The sequence below is a fragment of the Macrosteles quadrilineatus genome, unplaced genomic scaffold (genome assembly GCF_028750875.1).
Source record: "Macrosteles quadrilineatus isolate MER2022 unplaced genomic scaffold, UCM_ALF_1.0 Scaffold_8__2_contigs__length_117827958, whole genome shotgun sequence".
In the NCBI taxonomy this organism is placed as follows: domain Eukaryota; kingdom Metazoa; phylum Arthropoda; class Insecta; order Hemiptera; family Cicadellidae; genus Macrosteles; species Macrosteles quadrilineatus.
In genome coordinates this window covers 61,938,319-61,957,440 of record NW_026542601.1, presented here as the reverse complement: position 1 = coordinate 61,957,440, position 19,122 = coordinate 61,938,319, and the positions used below count along the sequence as shown (strand labels likewise).

The 19,122-nt window shown below is 35.9% G+C and overlaps 1 protein-coding gene across 2 annotated transcripts in view; it reads left to right on the top strand.

The window, feature by feature from the left end:
• LOC128999746 (probable chitinase 10) overlaps positions 1-19,122 on the top strand; it is a 74,767-nt gene that overhangs the window by 39,008 nt on the left and 16,637 nt on the right. The window contains exons 2-3 of one of the 2 annotated variants that reach the window (XM_054426405.1): positions 3,756-3,794; positions 17,612-17,693. In XM_054426405.1, the coding sequence (XP_054282380.1) occupies positions 17,612-17,693 (82 nt within the window). In that variant the 5' untranslated portion in view covers positions 3,756-3,794. The remainder of the gene's footprint in view (positions 1-3,755; positions 3,795-17,611; positions 17,694-19,122) is intronic. The other variant, XM_054426404.1, reaches the window with a different exon arrangement.

Sequence of the window (19,122 nt, the reverse complement as noted above, 5' to 3'; positions counted from 1 at the left end):
AACAGGCGATCTTATCAGTATAGTTACCAGACAAGTACTATCCACAGCGCTACCCAGCCATGATAACTTAAGATAATAGTAAGATAATTCCATACTTTCCTAAGTATGTTCAGATAGAATAATAATCCACAATAGTACGTACAACGAAAGTCATTTTTGTGAACCCATCTCTGTAGGCAAGATAGGTTAAAATAGCTAACTAAATAACAACCACTTAGCTGAATCTATTGAATATTTAAATAATTTATATGTTTCGTAATTAAATTTTAAAATATAAAACAAACAAGTACGCAAAACTAAATTCTTTAGAGTAACCCGACAGTCAAAATTATGTTGTGATAACAATGGACTGAGTAAGGTATAGAATTTTTTGCTGAGAGAAAGCTCAAATCGATGCCAACGTCTTCGCTCAGCCTCGGGTCTCTTCGGCAACCCTCGAACATGCTCGCATTGTTAATTTTTTCTGTCGATTATTATCGTAAGTGCACGCACGCGCTTCAGGTTTTGTTGACTTAATAAAATGGCAGTGTGCTGAGTATGGTGTAGTAACCAAATTAGGTGAAAGGGAAGGGTGACAAAAAGAGTTTGGAAATTATGTAGGAAACACAAGTGTAGTTGCATCATTATGAACGTATTGCTGTTTTTAAAACCATTTGTTACATATAGTCTAAGCAATGATGGAAAAGGAAGAAGTGAACGTTTTGTGAGAGATAACAAAAGGTCCTACATACTGTAGTTCACAATCCTTTACGGAATATGAAGGTGAAACCTCTTTTGTTATAAGTGTTTGGAATGTATGGAAGGATATTTTTTTCATATTTTTTGTATTATGAGATATTAAAAATACGAAATCCAAGCAGCAGAACCATGCTCATTCTATAACACTATTTTTGATTACCTAAGTGCAGAATGTAAGGCCTTTCTGACTGCTAAGAGCTCTTTCGACCGCTAAATATTACAAGGTGTTTCTGGATCCACGTTAAACCTATATTAAGACTGTATGAAATTTCTTGTACGACAAAAATGTATAAAATAAGAGAAGAATTAATGGGAATAATTTAAGAGCAGCATAACACATTTCAACTATAGGAAACATGGCTCAGTTTAGAGTATTTAATCATACGTGTGGCTGAGGTAAATGTGTGTTCTCTCACAAGACAGACAAACTTTACAGGCTCTCGACTATGTACAAAACTTTATTAGAGGAGGAGGACATTGAAGGAATCTTCAAAGACATGCGGCAATAGAATTTACAAATACTCTTGGCAATAGCGGCAATAGCGTCTACGAATACAATTCGCTATAGAATCTACAAACACTGTTGGCAACTGAATCTACAATACAATTGACTATAGTATGTACAAAAACTGTTGGCAATAGCCATCTACAAAAAGGTTGCAATAGATAGTAGTTAGTTGGATTATTGTTTTCATTCTAACCCAGCTGATGGAAGTGCTTTTCACTAGATTTATTCCCACACATTTCCTTGCTTGTTGGAGCCATTTTGGTTGTGCCGCATGTGACAAGCACAGACATTTCTTATAGTAGATATCAACCTTTACATCCTTCCACGATTCAACGTTAGTCTTGCTTTCCAAAATACCTGCTGGGTACGTCGCTCATAGCTGTAGAGTGGAGACCTGTACGGTGGGACGAACTGAAGTCGCGACCTTTGAACCCAGTCGCCTTGACCTGTCAGCAAAGTCTATCATAAACTCTTCCTACCTGTCGTGGTGTCCTGGGAAAGTGAATCTGGTGGAGTCGTCACACAAGATTTTCTCAAGTGTTTTTAAATCGTTCATTCCGCGTTTAATAATCCAGAAGGAACCCGGGCACTTATTAAAGGGCAAGCACTACTTATTGTGGTGAGATGCCTACAAGTGCCTATGGTCTACTTTCTTCATGCCACACACGATGTCATTCTGACTATATATTATATTATAATTATATAATTTTGGCATAGTTGGCTATGGTTTCAAAGTGTTGGATATTTTGGGAAGAAATCAATAACAATAGAATTTACATAACCTTTTGTTGGCGCATGTACTTTTTAATTTAGAATATGGTACTGTAATAACTTATTGAGTAAATTTGCTGTACATCATTTTTAAGTAGCCTACATCACCCTAAGAACCCCAATTACATATTTTATGTGTAACCAAATACAGTAATAGCTCTAAATATGAATACCTATCAAACCCATTGAAGATGAAATTCACATTAAATTGCCATCGTCAAATACAGAAGCACGTGAAGTATTCAAAAGTGATATTTAATCAGTTTGTGTAGTATGCCTGCTATACTATTTAGCTGTTTCTATGTATTTATTTTCTATGACCAATTATCTGGTTTGGGTGGAGAGTGAATGTGGTGTTTAGAAGTGCTAATTTCCTCTCCTCGCGCTCTCGCTCTACTCTAGTAATTGTAGACGTGGACCGCAAACTCATTACGGTCGACCTTGAACTGTTTCGCTCCACGCATTCACCTACACAAACACTCTACAGACACAACCTACACAGATACAGAAACACTTGTGTACCTACACAGATACAGACATATGTGTGTATACAGACACAACCGACGCAGATACAGAAACACTCTGACAGAAACACTTGACTTTTATACATACACAACCTACACGGATACAGAAACACTCTGAGGGAAACACTTGCATACAGACAAAACCTACACAGATACAGAAACATTTGTGTATACAGACACAACCCACGCAAATACAGAAAGATTTGTGTATATAGACACAACCCACAGAGATACAGAAACACTCTGACAGAAACACTTGACTTGTATACATACACAACCTACACGGATACAGAAACACTCTGAGAGAAAAACTTGCATACAGACACAACCTACACAGATACAGAAACACTTGTATACCGACACAACCTACACAGATACAGAAACACTTGTATACCGACACAACCTACACAGATACAGAAACACTTGTATACCGACACAACCTACACAGATACAGAAACACTTGTATACCGACACAACCTACACAAATACAGAAACATTTGTGTACAGACACAACCTACACAGATACAGAAACACTCTGACAGAAACTTTTGTATACAGAAACAACCTACACGCATACAGAAACACTTGAACAGAAGCATTTGTATACAGACACAACCTACACAGATACAGAAACACTCTAACAGAAACAATTGTATTCAAACACAAACTTCACATATACAAGACAAAAGCTGCACATAGACAACCAATTTGACAGACAGAAACTACACATACACAACACTTTTTTTATACACGGACAAACTTATATACAATCACGACCTAAACGTACACGTTTACAGAAACCCTAATGACAGTCTCATGCAAAGACCTAACCTACATGTATATAACACATAAAAAAAATCAGTTTAACATACATTGACAGCAACTGAAGTTGTGTCCAAACACATATAAATGAGACTTAAATTAACACATCAAAAAACTATTTTTTGTATACATATCTTTGAAAATATGAATACAAAAGATATATTTTTAAAAAACATTTTTAAAACATATACTAAAAAATCTCAAATAAAACCTACTCATATAGCATGTTCTAAATACTGGTGCCAGTAGGAACTAAGTCTTAAAAATACAGATCTAGTAAATTATATATTAATTTAAAACCGGATATAGTTGATATAAGATATAAGGAATATAAGAAACAATAGTTTATCCTTTACCTACGGTTTTACTAATCTGTGTTCTTTATGTTTCAGGTACGAGAATTGAACGATTAATACTTTGAAAGTTTGAAGGTAATCTATTCTCTTGTTGTTTTAAACTATCCTATAAATAGATAGTGTGATAATGGTAGAAATTGAAAATATCACAGTTACAAAACCAAGATTCAGATATTTTAAGCTATTATCTTGATACTTGGTACTTCAATGTGCCGACAAACCCAAGTGCTTTTCATGCAATTTTCACTAGCTTTATTCTTAACGTGAGCACTAGTTTGACTGGTTATATTAGTTAGTTATATTTTGCATTCCACCAAAGTCATTTTTCTAGTTGACAGCACTGTATAACTTCACTTATAAAGAGTTCAAGCAAGCACCCTTTACCCAAATAAAGGTATTATTTGGTATATAACAAGCAGATAAATTTAACATAGTTGAAACTCTTGGCGATCCGTATCAAATCATTTATATACTGTACAAATAGGCTGCAATAATAAGTACTTATGAACAACCTTTTAGGTGTTGAAATGGTTAGCTTAATGTAGTAAAAGGTCAATTTAAGAACAGCTTTCACGGCCAAATTGTATCCATTCAATGATCTCTTAATTCGATGTTTTCAAGAGTCGACACATGAATACTTGAATCAGCACAGGAAGGAATTAATATTTTTCTTGATTTTATTCCGATTTTCGTATATAATGGACACACCCTGAAGGTCGACACTTGTAGGTCTCTGTAAACACACAACTCACTCTCGCTCTTCTCGAGAACCGGTTGAGAAGGAGAGAGAGTCCGGTGAGATGCCGCACAACAAGTGCCTTCTGGTTCTTCTCCTTCGTCGCCTTTCTCCTTGCCTTAATATACGATGAGGCAAAGGTGAATCCTGATAATATGTCAGAATTAGATGTATCATACAGTAAAGATGACTTCGTTGATCTAAGTATTTTTTAGTTATAGTTTTGAATATGTTGTCTCGAATGTTATAGACGTACGTGCGTTTGTTCTAAAACCTTAATGTTCTTATATCAAATTCGCATCAGTCATACTGTTCAAACAAATTTCTAAGATCTCAAAACAGTCTACTTCGCGAACTGTCAGGGGCGAATTTCGCACTCTCGCAAATGATTATCAAGCTCGCACGCGCTTCTTGTGAAAGCATCCACGACTTGAATACAAATCCACAAGTCTATTGAGGCCTCAGTCAATGAACTGAAAGTCCTTGAATCCAAAGAGAAATGTTAGTAAGCCAAGCGAACATTTATAAGTCGTAAATAGCTCCTTAAATATAGTATTTAGATTACGAAATGTCTACATTGACTGGTTTCCAGAGATGATTTCTCAGTGTCCTGATAAGTCAACCCCAATCCTCACACTTCATTGTTCAGCTGTGAGCTACATGCACGTGAGGACGTCATCGAAAAAAGCAAATATTATTAAAATAACAGTATGCAAGTTTTTGTAGAAAAGAGCCTCTTCAGTTAACGACCAAAATATTAATATCACTAGAATATTATGTGCTTTACAATAAATGTTAGTGCACACTGTATGATTATGTTGCGATGTTATTGCCGACCAATGTCATAAAAAGTATCCTATGTAATTTGTAGCATTTAGATCAATTCTGGCTTAACTACATAACAATAAAAAGTAGCGAGTTAAAGGCTTCAGCAAGCAATACATGAGATTCTAACGTCAAGTTTTACCGTGGCACGTCTTCAGACTCCACAAACTCTAGAAAGTGACACATTCTTCCACGTTCAGTCTCGGATGTGCTCATACGTCTGGTTGATTTGAATTCATCTCTGGAATGGAAACACAGTTTTGAATCGTAATTGAGCATTGTTGTCCCTCAATTGTAAGGCCTTAGAGGTTTGGTTGATATTCAACCGTTTGTTTGCTCAAATTAAGTAAAAGAACAAGTGATTTGGTATTATAAAAAGTCTTTATGTCTTTATTAGTCAAAAGTAAAAAATGTTATGAAACAGTAATACTTTTTAGGAAAAAACAAACGTATGCTACAAAAACCTTCCCAAACCGGTTGACGAGAAATTAAAGATCCTCGTTTTGAACACAGTTTTAGGTGAACCAGTTTTGATCGGATGTTTTGAAACATCGTTGAGACAGCGGTCTGGTCTCTTCACATTACGCAACTGAAGAACTGGACACTGGTTCGTCTGAACTTGTCGACCTAACCTAAAACAATCAACTGGTTCTCGACAGCAGCCATGTTTGTCTGGAAACAGATGTTTCACAGCAGTTTTTCTTTCAAGGACTTAGTCCTATAAAACATTTTTGTTAAACTCGATTCATTTTCCATCTGTTGGAAACCATTTAATCTTCATTGTAAACAATATTTTTGCATGAATTTTATAATAACGTGAATATTTGTTCACAATTAACTGCTTTGATATCGAACATCTGTGTTACAATCACCAATTTCAGTGTTTTTGTTTATATTTGATTGAATAACTTCTTGATTAAATAACTTAATGTACGTGTTATTAAATTTACGGAAAGTAAATAAAAGAAACACCTTATAACACTTAAAAAATATATTAACGCTTTTACTGTTACTCACAAGACGGTAAATATACCAAAAAAGATGGTAAGTGGTGATCGATTTCGATTGGACACTCCAATCATCATCAGACCCAATACATTCGCCTATTGGATCTGATGATGAATGGAGTGTCCAATCGAAATCGATCACCACTTACCATCTTGTTTGTATATTTACCGTCTTGTGAGTAACAGTATGAGCGCAAATATATCTTTAAGTGTTATAAGCCGTTTCTTTGATTTACTTTCTTTATTTGATTGGCTTGTATTTAATTAACAAATTCTGGAGGCATTTTATAAGCATTGCCTGCACTGTACAAATGAGAGCTAAATTTAAATTGTTACCCTGTAAGAAATATTTCAGAAATATCAGTTATCAGAAATATAACAGTTCAGAAATATCGATGTAAAGGACATATAAGATTTTGTGTTCAACAAACAATGTTGCCATTTGGCTAAATAAATTAACAACTACATCCATTTCCAATTAATTATAGGAAATCTCAATATTAATTTTAACATCTCAAAATTGAAGCATCTTACTAATATTATAAATCTGAAAGTTTGTGAGTTTGTGTGTATGTTTGTGTGTGTGTTGCTCAATCACGCATAAACTACTGGACGCATTGGGCTGAAATTTGGCATGCTGATAGCTCACATTCCCGATTAACATTAAAGCATATTCTTATCTCAAAAACACTTTCGGGCTCCGCCCCAGTGGCTCTGTAGTTCCCCATGTTAATCTTATGATTTTTCATATTTAAAAGGAATTAATGAATCTTAACAGCTGTCTCAATTAAACAAGTTGGTTCTGTTCTATGATGTTCAACAGCATAAAAGTTACAAGGATTACCAACAGGGTGCAGCACTATTAATTTCTTTTTTTATTTATGACAACAGCTAATTTCCAACCAAAAGGTGAGTGAGCGTAGCGAACGAACTTCAACCAGGACGTGAATGAGCCATGCGAATACTTATGAAGTTAAACGGGGCGAAGCCCGCGGGTACAGCTAGTTTATTATAAATCTGTCAGTTTAGCGTACCATGTGTAAGAACATCAGCTGTCAGATCGCCACAAACAGCTGACCGGCAGACGTGTTGCGTAATCTCAAACCCGTCTGCTGTAGTTTTGGCGCAAAATGAGAGCACTGAGACAGCGCCGCGGCAAAGGTCAACTTCTAAACTGAGAGATTGTGTCAAATAATTGCAGAATTGCAAAACAGCCTGCGGTTATAGGAACAGGGTTCGACATACCTCCTTTGGGCTTCACCTTGGAGTTGAATGTTTAGGAAATATCTAAACAGGTAACTAAAAGAACGGTGACTACAATTCCAATGAACTCGATATCAATGATCAATTTTCCAGTCATGACTGTTAACTCAATTACATTAATTTTCGCTATAATATTTCAAACAGGTTATACATCTGCGCGTGACATACAAACATCAACATTAAAACTACATTTGTGCAAAGGCCTATGCATGTCTGATTTCTGCTGCATTTATTTAAATATACTAAGACAATTAGTATTGTATTTTCCTTTGTTAATTACGTACAAAGACACGTTGATCGTACTGTGTATAGATGAAGAGAGTGAAAAAATTGAATCTCATATTTATGATTTTATCACAATGCCGTTTTAAATTCTAATATGTTTACTTAGTGAAAGAGAAATTAACGCCATACTAACTGTTGTATAACTACTAAAAAATTTAACAACAATATTAAAGAAATATTATTTAAATACAACAATTATTCTAGACATCTGCTGCATACTAACCCGCCAAGTTAAGGTTTATTTTTTATTAGAGAATTGTGACGAGTGATTTATACAACTGCATAGCATGATTGCGAATGCAAGATGGTCTGGCAGGTCCTACAAATGTCACGGCCATCTCAATCTCTTGGATCTCCTTCCTCGACAACAGGTTGTGGTTGTTAAGGCTGTGACGGATATCATTACAATGCCACCGGTGTGTGGAGGTTCCATGTAGGCCATTGGAGAAAAAAAATCAACGAGATATGTTTTGCAAACTCGATAGTGGTTATAATACAGCATAGTAGAAGATTCTATACTATTTTTACTCAATCCTCGAGCAGCAGTTGTGAAATGGAATTTCGTTAACATCTTGGTGCCTCCTCTTCACTTTACTGTATTTGCTATCGTTTTACAAATTGTGTATAAAAAAAGCATTTTAATTTATCGTTAGGTGAGATTTACGTGATTAACTTAAACTTGGTGTTTACTCCCCTGTATTGACCAAAATAAGTAATCCTAACAAAATGTACACTAACACCATCTAAAAAATGGCCTTACTCTAATCTTTCGTAACATCCAGCCTGCGAAGTTGGGGTTTCAAAACCTCAGTCTTCTTTAAACACAACAAACCTCCTAAACTACCGGAAGTGTCGTAACCGCTCTCACGATGTCGTCGTGCATCTCATAGATATGCAGAGGATATCCAACAGACGTCTCCCACGGCGTCATATAAACACCCTCAACTCTGATTGGCTGAGGCAACAATGAGGTTTTAATTGTTGCCAACAATGGTGTCAGAGAATCTGTAATCAGCCGCCCTTGGCCCCGTCGTTAACCTAGTTTGGCCCCGAGGTGTTTTGGACTTGAAGTGGATTTGTGGACTTTATTTAACTCGTGGATTTCATCTGTTTTTGTTGACTCTGAATTCAGTAAACATGTCTTTATTATCATGCGACCTATTCCACTTTTAAATAAACATGTGTGGTCAAATTGCAAGGACTAATGCATTTATTCATACTATTCATGACAAATCATACAAGGTCTATGTTTCATGCTTTTGGGATTATTTTTACGTAAATTATCCTTCATGCTTGCAAAAATCCAACATTTCAAATTTTTTTTAGATTCAAAATTGGAACACAGTGAATAATATTGCATTTATTAAAACCAGTTCAATTCTTGGATAAAACCGAATCCAACAAAAGTCGGGAATGTGGGGTCTGGTTGTAGTTTGATTTGTACTATTTGTGAACAATGATAATCTATAATGTAATACAATATTTGCAAAACCCCGGTAAATCCTTCATTTATACTTATGATAGTGAAGTGACCACATAATAGTTGTGGAGTCACAAGGCTGGTGTTTCTCAGGGAAGCTTGTTGGAACCACGTCTCTTTTACTGGTGATTAGCAGCAAATTATGAGGATGATAAGATAGTCTTGCACAACTGTAGAAAGCTGGCCTGGAGACACTAGTCGTGAGGAGGTGATTATGGGAAGTGGTGGTAGTTAAATACAGAGAAATGTTCACAGGTAGCAAAGCAATATGTAGGTGAATTTCCTTGTCCCCATCATTCTTAAACCCAATCCCGCTGTGGATAGGTGGAGATCGGTCCACCGGGAATGTGCCACTAGGGCCAGGTAGACACCGGCAAAGCACTACTACCAAATCTACCCCCCATAATCTACCCCCACCGTCAATGCGCCAATGCGGCATTTCTTGAAGTTCAGAAAATAATTCAAGTTCAACAGGTTCAACTTTAGTTCATCACTTCATTATCGGGTTAGGTTAGGTTAAATTTCATCCTCCACTTGTTTACCCGGCTACCTGGGGTAACGTTGGCGCAATTCCGGTGCGTGCCAGGCTGACCCTCTTTAACCCTCACATAACTGGCGCAATCCCGGTTTACCCATGGAGAAGACATGGTTAGTGTTCCGAGTTACGCAAATGATATCTGTTTGAGGGAAATTCACAATTCAGAGTTGTCAAAATGAAGAGAGTACTGTTCGATTTCAGTTGTATAGAACACTGTTTGCAGTTAGTGTTTGTCAACTTACAAAAACGATATCGTAAGTTATTAGAAATTAAACAAGAAGTTAATTTTGGAATGGGGAATTTAGAAGTATTGGGAAATCCTATAGTTGCGGTTACGGGCATTGAATAAAGATTGGAAACTAAACGGATTTTAAAGATATTAATTTTGATCAATTTTGATTGATTGACATTTACACTGTAGGAAAGATTATCAGGATTGAAAATATGTTTAATCATATTTGCGTTGATTGAAGATACATAGATGTACAAAATCAAGGAGATATAAACTAATTATAAGAGTATTTTTTTATAAATTTAATTTGTTATTCATTAACTGTTTTAAACCCATAAACCAATGTCTCCCTATAACGTCTCTCTAACCGAGACGTACACGTTTACCATCGTTTTGTATTTTCTGACGGCCAGAATGTATTCTCTCAGCAATCCTAGGCTGGTGGTTCTGTTTCTTGTGACCGGTTACCGGTAGGAGTAATTATTTAGGGAGTAACCGCTTCTTGGCCTTGCCGATAAGTGAAGGGACTAACGCAAGAGTTGTGTGAGCCAGTTGAATTGATAGACAGTTTTAGAGCAAGCCGTGGAGCTCCCAACAAATGTATTTTTACAAGACTTTACTCAATATGTTTCTGCTGAAACTTCCAAAGTGTTAAAAGTAGCATGCATCTATATTAGAAGAGAGTTTCGTGATTATTGATGAAATTGGTTGTATCTTTTTATTGTATTTTTTTCTAAAATGTGAGGTTTATAGTTTGCCGAATTCTCAAATCGTTAGAAAAGGTAGGCTACTGCTTTTCTACTGTCCATGTTTTGCCATGTTTTGCTGAATAAAAATCTAGCGATGGCGTTTTTTCAATCAAATTCCATTGAACCGCCAAATCACTACTGTAGTTATAGTACAGTGAAAATCTCATTTACAGTTGGTAGAGACAGTTTTATAATAAGGGTTAGTTATCAGACTGTATTGGTTTAGTGGTCAGCTAATTATTGCTCTATATTTGAGGTTATGTTTCACGGTTGGCGCGCTCTCATTATTATTGGAGGGAAGTGAACGCCCGGGGTTCGGGAGGATCATGTTCTGACTTTCACTCGACGACATCTCTATCCATATCGGCTTATTGTTGAGCTCGATGAGATGAAACTACATAACTTTCTACATTGGTCGGTGAGCCGTTAGAGTGAGAACCGAAGGTGATTAGCGCTTCTTGCATCTCATAATTGGATTTGTCTTTTTGCAACCACTTTCCCGCGCGAGAGATTTCTTGGTTTTGCGCGGTTTACTGGTAGGAAGTAATTTAACCATTTACCCGCGAGGTCTCAATTACCCTTTCAAGCGAACATCTCTTTTGCACTTCTTTTTGTTGTTTAGAAATTTGTTCTGATTATTTGTTGTAATGGTCACAAATAAGCTACACAAACCACTAGCTACTGAGGAGGTTGTTTGCTTGATGAAGGTTCACTTTGTTAATCATGAATTAGCGGGGACATTAATTTATGAAATGACAAATATTCCTACTACTCTTAAAACATGACGTCAGAAAATATTTGACATTTTGTGTTTGGTTAGGTTTGACATAATTGATAAAAAATCAATTATATTTATATTCATTAATATTAATATTTATATTCAGTAAAGACAAGTCGATTGTGCGTTTAGAAGGGTATATTTCATAATGTACACTATGGTTAGGCCTACCTATTATATATAAATATAAGGATTCATGCATGTCCCTTTACAATATGTACTTTTAAGATTACATGCGTTTATGCGTATTAGGCGGTGTAAAGCTATGAAAGAAAGACAAGTACAATTTGTGATCATTACACAATAATCCTTTGATCATGGAAGATTCCACACGTACTCAGATTATAGCATTTGACGGCTGTAAAATATTACAGTGAAAACAAATAGGCCAAAACGTAAAAACATTCTTTATAGTTTGGCTTTAATTAGACAAAGAGAAAGCAGTCAAGCTGACTAGACCTAGAATAAGTGGACCATGGACTACCGGAGAAACAAGGGTCTATACTGCTACTCATGCTGAGCTTAGATAAATGAAGGGTAATGCGGAGAAACTAGAGTGGGGGATTGTCCTGAGTAAATAACTTTCAACTAATTTAATTTCATGCCTGTTTGTTCTTTTTTACTGCCACGATAAGTCAGAGGAGTATCGTACATTAATGAGTACGATATTACCCTTTAGTTTACACGTACTCAATGATGCTACGAACCACTTTTAAGACGTTTATTTACCGTGTAAAAAAAATGAAATTAATATGGAGCATTTCATAGTTTTTCTTTAGTACATCGATCTTTCAAAGGAATAGCAAGCTTTGACTTAATACGGATCACTGCCGTTTCACTCTCACCACTTTCGGCTTCATGACATTCGGAGCGGCGAGTGGCCCATGCCCAGCGCCTTACTCTGTGACCCAAATTTGCTTCCCGCCGTTGCGCAAGGCGGGAAATTAACACCGGGTCGTCGGCCGCCAGGCGCGCCACCGTAGCGGGGGCGGGGTGACGGTATTGTTTACATGACCCTTGATCGGGGTTATAGGAACGGTGAGTTCGAGGTTATGACACAATGTCGGAAGAGGCCGTGATCTTGTAGAAGATTAGTCTGAACTTTCTAGTTTACTGGACACTTTAGTCTACCTAACAGTAAACATTAAAAATATATATATTATTTTGGTAAAAGCAATTTTTTTATGTATAGCTGTATTTTGCTATAAGGTATATGTGTAACTACAATATTACGTTCAATTTTACTACAGTAAAAACTGCATAAACATTACATCCACCAAACATATTTCCCTACCACGTTAGAATATGAAAATAATTCATCTATACAGTATGCCACAGACCACCTAGCAATCAACACTTTGTTGTTAGTAGATTTGGTATCAAAGGAGGCTCTTATTCTTGATAATCATTTATATTTTAATACATTAGTACCTTCAAAGATTTCCTGTCGACTATCAATGTTAATTAACTAACAATTGTGACTTTTTATTGATGGGGAATACATTTTGTGTATTTAATATCAATTAGTTACGTTATTGGGTTGTATAATATTTTTTAAAGTTTCACCAAGAAAACGAATAAGAAGAACGTTACGTTTAGTTTTTGCTGCAGTCTCGTAGGTCAAATGTAATACAGTATGTAATAGACTTGTGTTATATACAATACTCTCATAATATATTTACTTGTACTACTATGACAGATTTGTAAAATAAAACTATTCCTAAACATAACAACTATTAAGCGGCATTTCTTATCACCATTTACCTTGAAATTTTTAATTCATGAACAAATATGCATGGTATAGTAATAGTATACCTATAATCATCAGACAAAGCATTACTTCTTAAAGGGTCAATGGTTTTACCCTCGAGTTAAAACCTGGAAGGTCTTAGAGCGCAACACCTCGTTGGTGCTGCGCTCTATGAGACGATTGAACAACTCGTCCGACATGCTGTCATACGCAGTACGTTGTACCTTAGATATTCCGTCCTGATGTTAAATTTGTAGCCAGATTTTTTTTACAAAATAGTTGTAGTTGATGTGAGCCACATACAGAATGCGCTGATCTAATTTACTAAATTTGGCCGAATTCACTATCTTTTTTACCAAGTCAAACTTAGAGAATGACTTATGATGAGTTATAGCAACTGTTATGACCCATAGACCTGGTCAGCAACAAAAAATGCATAAAATAGAATTTAAAACACTAGTGCATTCTGTGACTGGCTCACACAACTACGTTCTTGTTTTTATCGAAAATTGGCTACAGCTGGTCCATATAGATGGGTTGTGGTTACTACTTCAGTATCCAATAGTCAATGGTTGCACTTTGGCCCACATTTTACAGTAGTAATGTAACTCAGTACAATCAGTAATATCCTATACTGTAGTTCGTTTATCTGCGCTTTTTCAGATATAGATTAAGTGATAGGCCTGCCTATACATTTCAATAAACCACAACTGCTGTAGATTTACCTGTACATAATGGAGAAAATAAAATGCAAAATGGATTATTCCTGCGAAACGAGCGATGTAGAAGAGGCCTCATCAAAATCTACTTTCCATAGCTTTTGTCGGTTTTAAATTTGTCAAACGGTGTACCGGTAGTTAAATGTGAGCCTCTGGACCGATTACTTTCTGAGCAAAGTTTCGCCACAACTCCGTAAAATTGTTAAAAGCAGGAGACCCCTGCAAATGTCACTCCGACCTCAACATTTGGCCTACACGCCAGCTAACCTTTGGCAGGTAAATATCAGCTGGACGCCGAAATCAGCTGATTTCCCACTCGAATCACCTGTTTAGCTAACCTAACACGAAGGCAACCTTTAAGGAATCGAATCGAATCAATGAGTTGTGGATGACGATGACCACACGTAGTTGTGGATGACTACGTAGTTTAGCTTAATTCGTCGATATGGAAATATTGCAGAAAATAAACATTTCTTGAACGATATATAGCCTTTAAATCACAAGCCTATTTCAAAATAGCTGGAATTGAAGGATTTTCTAACTACTAGCATAAAAAAACATATTCACCATATTTTGTTTCTAACTTTAAGTTCACAAAGAGTGTAAACTAAATGTATTTGTCGATTCTCTTGTATTTTGCAATTATTTAAAAAGTGTTAAATTCGTTTCTCCTATGTTTCTGGAGTGATATTAAAGAAAACACCCAGTTAAAAAAGGTTGCCATAATTAAGAATGTTTCTCGGTTAAACGTGACCATCGTGGTCTGCAACATTGATTATAGTCAATGTCAATGTCATGATCGAATATCAGAAACCGCCCTAGTTTGTTAAGCATAGCTGTCATCAACTACACGGCTGTAGGCTGTACAACAGTTGAGTTTCAATATTATACTTTAAGCTAATTGCTGTAGGATGTCGGATGACTTCTACTAATTAGTTACAATACAAGTCCTATTGCTTATTGTTGTACTGTCTAACTTTCATATTCGCGTTTGCCTGCATAATTTTTTCGGAATATAATATGATTAGGAGCCTAATGACATATTATTGTGTTTTATGCGTTTGTTTGCAGTTGACCTGTTTACACACTCAGTTCGTGTCCTATCTTAGTTACAATTAAATTATGTCATGTTAAATGTCTATTATTTATATCAGTTTAGCTCTGCTATTTCACCAACATCGATAGTTTTAAATTGTAAGTCAGTCAGCTACCAAGACAATTAGTAAGCAAAAAGTCATATCTACATAAACCGCACGATTCTAATTTAAAAATAGCTGTCTTCAAAAGTTCAGGGTTATAAATTTTTAATTTAGGATGTAATGGTTAATCTATGGCATAATTTATATGCAGATTCTAAACCAACAAATGCCAACTAAACGCCGACGTTGAAATTATGTCCGTTAACGGTACTTGGGTACACCATATTCAACAAAATTCTTATAATTAAATTAATTAATTGATTAGTTCCTGTTGAAATCTCGTTGCGAACTAACCGAATGTTAGGTTAGATTCGACCACTTTTGGCGGGAACCACTAATTGTTGAATCCGCCGCCGCGAGCGCCACCTGTCACTTTCTCCACCGGAAGTGGATGTGGCATCCATCACGCATGCTCGGTGAAACCGTCTAGCGACAGCCGATCAGCGACTAGCCATCGAGTATCAGCAGTTTGACAACACGTCATTCACTCTGTTCTCGTACATCAAGATATGTCTATGAGCTGCAATCAAATCAATTCAGCTCACTTTCTGATTGTGATTGAGAAATCAGTGCGGTTTTCCTTTTCCCTTTTGATGTATGTTTCCCTTGTCAGTAACAGACAGCTTATATATCTGTATTGACGCAATGCATAAGTAATGAACGTATCGTGGTATACCAACCATTGATGTAATGCTTCAAACAATGTAAAAGCTCGTTTGATAAACTATTTAAATTCCTACAAAAGTAGTAGTCCCGATTCCTCAAAATAGGCCTATATAACTTGTCAATTTTATGGGATTTGAAAAATATCAAATCATTGGTTTAGGTTAACAAGAGCTAATGTTTGGATAAAATCTACCGTATACACCATTTAATATTGAATTGCACCCTATTGGCTGTTCCTAATCTTTGGGCTTTAAATCAATACTAACGAAACAGTGATATTAGTAAGTAACAAGCTACGGAGATCATCTAACACCATTCTATACTCATACTTCACTCATATTTGGGTTAAAATGCGCACCTCCAACTTGGCAAGAAAATGATTGATGTGTGAAAATGCCATTGGACATTTTTATTTATAAGTAGAGAAAAGAATTTATTTATAAAAATAAATACATCTGCCTTAAAAAATAAGGTTGCCAATGACACAGAAAAATTGTACACATAAAATTTTACAATAATATTTCCAGATCACCATTTTACTCCACACCTAGGTCGTGTTGATTTGTGTGCGAGAATTAGGCCTAATCACACGTTTAGTGAAACGTGGTGATATGGATACCGGTCATGAACATACTATTCTACGCCAATACCGAGTCCAGTTGTTATTAGGAATATTAACAAAAGGGGTTAGTATCATTAAGACACTTATAAGTTGTTTTTATACCAAGCTGAATATCCCCATCCTTCTTAAATAATACAGGCACGACTAAAAACCCATAAATATCTTATCCACAGTTCATTCTCTTGGAAATAATACCTTTTCCTACAGTTACCTAACAATGTACATGTTCTCTCACTGATTTGAGAAAGCAATGTGGCCAATTCGCTCATCAGTGAGACAATGTTAACATTTGCAGCGCCAGATTTGCAGCGTGAAGGCACGAAATAGTGAGCGCGTAACATCATTGACTATATAACACTAGTGTTATATAGTCAATGGTAACATGCAGGCAACGTCGTATGCGCGCGAAATACGTTGGCAGCACTTGCTGTAAATCAGCTGGTCACCTGTTGTACTGTTGTATTTGTCACTTCACATTAAATGTTATATTAAAAGTTCACTTCTGTGTAAAAATAGGTTAATGTTTCTTCACAAATTTATTTGTTTTATGGTAACTGGAGGAAAAATATAATGTGCAACTCGAGTTCAAAGTACAATTGCCTCACTCGAGAAACCATTCCTCACTCGCCTACGGCTCGTGAGTAAGGATTTCTCTCGAGTGAGTCAATTGCTCACTTTTCTCACTAGTTGCACAAATAACTATTTCTCAATTTAGCGAACATTATCAATAATACTTATAAGTACAAAGGAAATTTACCTTTGTTCGGAACAGTTTGGCAAATCCCCAACATCGTGTCTAATGTGGGAATTGATCTTTTCAAGGTCCAAGTGACCTTCTGACAAACCGTTCAGGCCAGCAGACCAAGAACCTGCCGGTTGGCATTTCTATCAGGAACTGGACTGGACCTAAGTGTCGAGTTACAATGAATAAATTTACCTTCCAAGTTAAAAATTAATAAGTATTTACCTGCATCCGTAATACTATCAAAAGTAGTTACCTGGTAATGCAAGTGTAGTGATTGTTTTTTTTTTTTTTTTTTCAGATGGGACTCTCGAGAGCGCAGCACTTGCTGCTCCTCGCGGTCGTTTTGGCGGTAATTGTACAAACAACACACAGTTCACAGAGTAAGTAGCTTAGTCAGATTTAACATAGTAGTATAGTATATATACTACTAGTAACTTATATACTACTAGTAACTTATATACTACTAGTAACATATATACTACTACTGTAGTAACTTATATACTAGTACAATTATTTAAGATAGTTAAATAACTGCTCGTCCCAGTTTAATTTTCCATTCTTAGATGGACTTTCCTCTGAGGCCAAGGTTCAATTCTTCGACAGCTGTAAATAATTATATTTGTACGAAAGTAAAGTTTTAGTTCGCATATGCCAACATATAATAGCAAGGGAGGGGACAAGTTACTAAGAAATACAATACAGTACGAACCATTAAATAATACGCATATATTATTCAAGTGAGCCACCTAGTTAACAAGCTATTTAAAAAAGGCCATTGCTGGAAATATTGAGATGTCCATATTTTTTTAAGTAGTCCTCCGTAAAAGTAGTAAAAATCATTCGTCAAAACTTACGTCCAAACTGTATTGCGTCAATGCTTCGGATTAAATGGGTCAGAAAAAATTAATATTAATATCTATAACATCGTTATAGATATTAATATCGTTATAGATCGTAATAATACTAAAATAAAATAATTATTTTCTTTATTACTTAAACCGTGAGTTGGACGTATGGGTTATGTTGTTATGTTTATGATGTAAATTTTGAGGTTATGTTTGATCGATTAGCAGATAATGGCGGGAAAGTTAACACGACAATATTATCAGCTGATTACAGCTCGCAGACCGGCGGAGAAACCATCTGTAGGCCTAAGCGATCACTTTCTACCGCCAAATTGCCCCGATGATGTCATTTTTAGCGGGGCACCGTATGTGACTACGGTGTCAAGTATTGAGGAGGTTTTGGATATGTTAATATTTAATATGCCTTCGACGTGTGTACGTACGTGTTATATGTTCTGGATAAGGTTAGGTATCTCTTTAATGTTTAATCAAGACAGCAAATGACTCATTATTGCACTATCAAGTGGTGGAATATTAAAAATCTTCAAATGTGTGTAGATTGCAGATATTGCATTGTTAAACCACAGATTTTTCTGTTAACTGTTTATTTACTTGTATGACAATCAATCTATACATCTGATTTTACCAAATAAAATTAGACTTATTCCTTTACACTGGAAGAACCATAATCATTAACGAACCGATATTTATCTGGCAATTTACGTTTCATGGTATACATTTCCTAAATGTATCTTAAAGGAAGGAAGCCATTATGCAGTTACACGCTCGACTTACAAGGCCAGAAAACATGTTAGCAATTAATTAATTAGATCTAATCTATATCTAATCCATGCGGAAACAATTTGCATTGTTTGCATAACAAAGGCAGCTATAGTTGTTTACATATGTCGGTTTCAGTTACTTAATTGCAGATTCGCTTCCCCGGTGTGAAACGGTTCCTTGC